The sequence below is a fragment of the Nannospalax galili genome, unplaced genomic scaffold, assembly GCF_000622305.1.
Source record: "Nannospalax galili isolate Female #2095 unplaced genomic scaffold, S.galili_v1.0 scaffold734, whole genome shotgun sequence".
NCBI lineage: Eukaryota > Metazoa > Chordata > Mammalia > Rodentia > Spalacidae > Nannospalax > Nannospalax galili.
The window spans coordinates 3,402,835-3,409,077 of NW_008337073.1; the positions used below are offsets into that span (position 1 = coordinate 3,402,835).

Genomic DNA, 6,243 nt, shown 5'->3' on the forward strand with positions numbered 1-6,243 from the left:
GAATTTTCTCTTTGTTTTGTGCGTGTAGTGTTTTTACTACGATGTGCCGTGGAGAGTTTCTGTTTTGGTCCTGTCTGTTTGGTGTTCTGTATGCTTCTGTGGTCATTTAAAACTGGGAATATTTTGGTCCAGGCTCTTCTGGCTTTCATAGTTTGCATTGAAAAGTCAGCTGTGATCCTAATGGGTTTTCCTTTATATGTGACTTGTTGTTTCTCTTTTGCAGCTTTCAGAATTTTCTCTTTGTTTTGTGCGTGTAGTGTTTTTACTACGATGTGCCGTGGAGAGTTTCTGTTCTGGTCCTGTCTGTTTGGTGTTCTGTATGCTTCTTGTATTTGTATGGGCATGTCTTTCTTTAAGTTTGGGAAATTTTGTTCCACAATTCTGTTGAAGATCTGGTCCATGCCATTATCTTGGGATTCTTCTCCTTCCTGTATGCCTATGATTCATAAGTTTGGTCTTTTTATGATGTCACACAATTCCTACATATTCTATTCTTGTGATTTCTTAAATTTTTCATAATCTTTGCTTGAGTGGTCCAGTTCGTCCACTTTATCCTCCAGTCTTGATACTCTGTTTTCCATTTTGTTCATCCTATTGGTGAGGCTTTCTCCTGTCATTTCTAATTGGCTTACTGAGTGTTTCACTTTCTTCTTCATTTCAGCCTGAGTATTCTTCAATATTTCTCTTTTCTGAATTCATTCATAAGTTTATCCCTATCTTCCTTCAGTTCTTTGATGTTTTCCATTTCACTCATTCATCCTATTGGTGAGCCTTTCTCCTGTTGTTTCTAATTGGCTTACTGAGTGTTTCACTTCCTTCTTCATTTCAGCCTGAGTATTCTTCAGTATTTCTAACTCTTTTCTGAATTCATTCAGAAGTTTATCCCTATCTTCCTTCAGTTCTTTGATTTCTTTGTGTGTTCTTTAAATTCACCGAATTCTTTTATCATGTTTATAATTGTTCTTTTGAGTTCCATGTCCTGCATTATCTCTAGGGGGTTCTCACTGTACTCCTCTAGAAGCCTTGGTATTTGGTGAGGATATGTTATTTTGGTTTTTCATGTTATTATTTTTTCTCTGTGATTTTTTGACATGTGAATTTCTTTTGTAGTTTCTGGTTCTTGTGTGAAACTCAAACCTTCAAGTTTAGGTCTGCTTCTTTTTGTGAACTTTATGTGTCTTTGTGGTTTATTTTTTGGGCATGAAAAGCTGGTTCCTCTAAGTTTCTGGTTCTCTCTTTTGATTTTATTTTGGAATGACCAGATTGCTTTTGTCTTCAGGAGTTGCCACAAAGGCCCGAGTTAGATGAGGATCAGATGCTCTCACCCTCCAGGAAAGATTTTGGCTTCAGGAATTTGGAGATTGGACTGGCCTGGGAGCTGGGCCCAGGAAAGATGCTGGTCTAGGGCAGCTGGTGGCTGTGCCACCCAGAGATGCAAAGGAAAATGGAGGTGGGAAGCAGCCCCAAGAGCTCCTGGGGTCTGCACTGAGAAGCTGGGTTGGTCTGGATGCAAAGGATCAGAAGAGGAAAGGTCAGCCCAGATGTCCAGGAAAGAGGCTGGTGGGTGGTACAGCCCATGGAAGCCAAGGGAGGTGAGGGCGAGGCCACGGCCCAGAGCACCGCTGGGGACCTAAGAAGGAACTGAGTTGGTTGGATGCAAAGATCAGGAAGAAGTGTTGGTTCCCCAGGTGTCTGGAGAGCCCAAAGGAGGAATGGGACAGGACCTAGGCTGGAAGGAGAGGCTGGCTGGGGAGATGGGAGGGTCAATGAGGCTGGGGGAGTCGAGGCGCGGAGGGCATGATGGACTTATGGGGAGAGAGGCCCGCGGGTTGTGCAGGCCTAGGGAAGCAAAAGGAGGTGAGTGCCGGCCAGGCCCAAAGGGCTCCTGGGAACCCGAGAAGGAACTGAGTTGGTCTGGATGCAAAGGATCAGGAAGCAGTGGTGGTTCCCCAGTTGTCTGGAAGCCCCCTTTTTAAATTTTTTTAAAAACAGGATCTCAAACCGTAGCTCAAGGGGCTGGCCCAGAACTCACTGTGCAGTCCCAGTCTGTCCTCAAGCTCATGGCAGTCTTCTTTTCTCCACATACTTCAGAATCAGGAGTGCTGGGATTACAGGCATAAGGCACCATGCCAGCAAAGAATATATATATATAGATAGATAGATAGATAGATAGATAGATAGATAGATCATAGAATAGGAAAGACTCTTTGGCTTTGAGGGACCATTGAAGAAAAAGAAGCCACAGACCAAAAATAGGGCCTTAATTTGATAAGATGTTGTACATAAAAGAAAATAGGTTGGTGGGGGAGGGAAAAGCTAAAGGAGGCTCTCAGGCTGTGTGTCTTAAACTTGACCACGTGTGTGAATCTCCTGGGTGTCTTGTGAAAATGCAGCTTCCGTTCAGTGGGTGGGGTTAGGGTGAAGCTGAGAGAGACTCTGATCTGTCCCAGATGGTACTTATGGGGCTGGGAGATAGGCCACGCCTATAAATGAGGGCCAGGCATACAGAGCACTTGTGAGCATAGAAACAGCCATGTGGGAAGCCACTAACCACCTGTTAGCAGGCAAGCCTTGCTTTAGAAAGTATTCAAGTCATAGTGCACTGCAAGCTCCACTCAAGTGTCCAGGTTCTGCTTGTTTTTTGCTTTGGAAGAAGAAGCAGGTTTTTAAACTTGAGAACAGTCTTGGACTTTCAAATCTTTCAATGTATCCAGCAAGTAATTAAATCAGATCCTGTGTCAAATAGCTCAAAATACAAGCAGGTATTCAGTCATTGTGTATTCGGTCAGGCACAGAGGGTGTTTTGATTTGGGATGAAGTTTATGTTTAATAGCATGTGGAAGCAACATTGTCAATATTTCAGCTCTGTGCCCTTCTTGCCTCTCAGGTTTGGGAAGTAGCTGTGCCCTACATCGAGAAATACAGAATGGAGCATATTCCAGAATCCAGGCCACTTTCTCCAACAGCCTTTTCACTAGAATCTCTGTGCAAGAATTCCATCAAAATCCCGGAGTCTGAAGATCTTTAATGGGCTTCATCATGGAGCAGCAGATGAGATGTCACTGAACCAAACGCAAAGCTGCAGTGTGCTGAAGGAGAGCCGGGGAACCGCCCACTGTGTGTGGGGCAAAGCTCCTTTAGAACCCGCTCTCATTAGGCTGGTGGCAGTGACACAGTTGCTGAACCCAGCACCGCATTCTTGGCACCGTGGTTGAGGAGTGTGGTATCTTCAGATGGTGGTGTTTTCTTTCTTTCTTAGCAATATTAACTTACTCTTTAGGCTACTTACTCTTAAGAATGACCACAATTACTTAGCTTTGTTTTTACTCAGCATTGGACAAACCGATTCAGGGCATTCTTCTCTTAAAAACAAATTTTGTGAACTTTTATTTTTTTTGAGACAAGGTCTCACTATATAGCCCTGGCTGGCCTGGAACTGCCTATGTACACCAGGCTGGCCTCAAATCCACAGAGATCTGCTAGCTGCTGCCTCCCAAGTGCTGGGATTAAAGATGTGTGCCACCATGTCCAGCATTATTTTTTTTTAATTTGTTTTGACAAACTCCCTAGTAGTTGACTTTTCTTGACTGATTGTACTATCCCATGATCTGACAAATGTTCCTTATATATGCCTTCATAATAAGCACTTCAAATCATATTTAAGCTGTTCTTCTTAGTGAATCAAGGTAAAGAATAGTGAGCATGGGACTGGGGTGATGACTCAGTGGGTGAAGTGGGTGTCCACGAGCATGAGGATCTGAGTTTGGACCCCCCGTATGCACAAAACAAAAACCAGGTATGGTGGTGAGGTGCCCCAGTTCCACTGCTGACAGGTTCACAGGCCAGCCAGTGTAGTATAAATAGTGAAATCCAGGTTCATTGAGAGACTCTGTCTCAAAAAAATAATGTGGAGAACAATAGAGAAAGATATCCTTACATCATCTGGCTTCTACATGTACCCACATGGGTAAGTGCACCTGCTCACGTACACATACACACACACACACACACACACACACACACACACACACATACACACACACACACACACACACACACACACACACACACACACACTGTAGTGAGCAGGCTGGAACCTATTAACTACAGAGTTTTTCCTTTAATGTTCCTGGTTATTATCTGTGACCTATTAACTACAGGAGTGTTTAAAACTCATAAGAAGTGCTCTGTGGGAAGGACTGCAGGAATGAATATAAAGATTGCTCTTGGAGTGGCCCTTGTCCAACTGTGTCTTTCATAAGTATCAAATCTCACCACATGTATCTCCTAAAGGCTTGGTGTATGCCCAAGTTGAAATGGAAGTTAGTAGTATCACTTTCTATATCTTAGTAGGTCAATTCACATGTTTGTGGTAACCTAGCTAAGCAGCATCCTGTTGCTTAGATAAGGCCTCTATGGAAAGGTAGGGGAGTTGACCAACCCACAGCTTGAAATGGTAATCATTAAAATGAGCCCCATTGACACAAGTCACATACGGTGCTCAGATGTATTGCCCAAGTTCTGTTTTTCCCCCAAGAAGATAAAGAATCTCCTAGGGAGGATTTTATAATTGCCCAGAAGAATGGGTTACATGACCTCTTGGCCTCCCATGGTTAAGATCTGTGACTTTGCACCCATCTCTACAAATGTGTTCAAAGTGCTACATGTGCAAGGGTCTGAACCATGGCTAGAAAGACTGAAGTTGGTCAACAAAAGGACTTGCCCACTTTCCTAGTTGATTGAAGCCTGGGGGGCCCAGCATGCATTCCCCAGTCGGTCTTCACTCTTTAGACTGTACCTCATATACAAGCAAGGCACAGGCTCAAGTGAGAACTGCTGCCTTCAGCAATTCAGGAGGCAAAAATGGACCAAGGAACCGATTTAACTGACTATTCTCTGTGTTAGTCTTTGCACACATAAATGGTTTATTCATTCTTACACTGTAGCTACAGTTGAGGCAGCAAGCCCCAGTGGACAGATCCTCCTCATGTCTATTTTGGAAATACTGGCTTTCTGTCTGCCCCTGCCATCTTTTGAAGGCACAAAGGCCCATCTCATCACTGAGCTCTGTTTGTTTTCTATCTTCAAGAGTACAAGGTAGATATGGGATAAACTGTCAATGCCTCCTAATCATTTTATCATTAGATTTTGGGGGCAATTGAGCCCAGGCTCTTGTGCACGCTAAGTACACGCTCCACCACTGGGTTGCACCTTAACCTCTTTCAGATTTTTTAATTAAACATTTTTATTAGCATTGCTTTCTTTACAAAAACTAGCACGATTACAAAGTTTAGAAACTTTGTATAGTTTGGAGAATTAGGAAACAGACTGAAAGACAAACACAAAAACAGTGACAAATTTCACATTATTGTTGAAGCTTAGTGGTGCAGTTTTGTCAGTAAATAATACTCAAAAATCATAGTAGACATATAGAATTGCAAATTTACATTCTAAAATATGATTGCATAGTTTTAGTTTGGGAATTATATCAGTTTAGTTACTACAGTACTTTCCTGTTTATTTATTTATTTTTTTAGCTTCCCAGACTGTGATTTTTTTTTTTTTTTTTTTTTTTTTTTTTTTTTTGTCTTTTGAGACAGGGTCTTCGTGTAGCCCCAGCTGTCCTGGATTCACCATGGAGACCAGGCTGGCCTCAAACTCACAGAGATCTGCCTGCCTCTGCCTCCCGAGTGCTGGGATTAAAGGCATGTGCCACCATGCCCGGCAGACTGTGATTTTTAATCTCTAAGAAGTTCAACTGGGTGTTTTACATTTTCTGTGGGGCACAGGTGAAGGCACACTGGGGCTGTAGGAGAGTAATAGAAAAATAATGGAAAACCTCTTGATACCTGGAAATGGGAGAGGTCCAACGTCAATGCCTGGGTGCTCAGGACCATATGTAGAATCAAAACGCCAGCTGGCCCTCAGGGGAGGTGGGAAGTCCATTCTAGAGAATCAGTCCTCCCAAGACTAGAATCTTCCAGTGACAGAAACCTCTGTCCCCAGCATAAGCCCAACACAGAGGCAAAACCACTGCCATGCACAATCCGGGACCTCAGGGGAGAGGGCTGCGGGGGATGCAGCCACTCAGAGAAGACTGAAACTGCTGCCCAACATCAGCAAGTCCCCCACCCTCCGATCTGCCTTGTATCACTTTCTTTTCTGATCCCATGATAAAAAACATTCTGACCAAAAGCAACTTGGGGAGGAAAGGGTTTATTTTAGCTTACACTTCTAGGTCAT

The 6,243-nt window shown here is 43.4% G+C and overlaps 1 protein-coding gene across 1 annotated transcript in view; it reads left to right on the forward strand.

The window, feature by feature from the left end:
* Hal (histidine ammonia-lyase) overlaps positions 1–3,438 on the forward strand; it is a 33,838-nt gene extending 30,400 nt beyond the window's left edge. Inside the window, exon 20 of the mRNA XM_008832065.2 lies at positions 2,888–3,438. Within this exon, the coding sequence (XP_008830287.1) occupies positions 2,888–3,028 (141 nt within the window). The 3' untranslated portion in view covers positions 3,029–3,438. The remainder of the gene's footprint in view (positions 1–2,887) is intronic.
* The last annotated feature ends 2,805 nt before the right edge of the window (positions 3,439–6,243 follow it).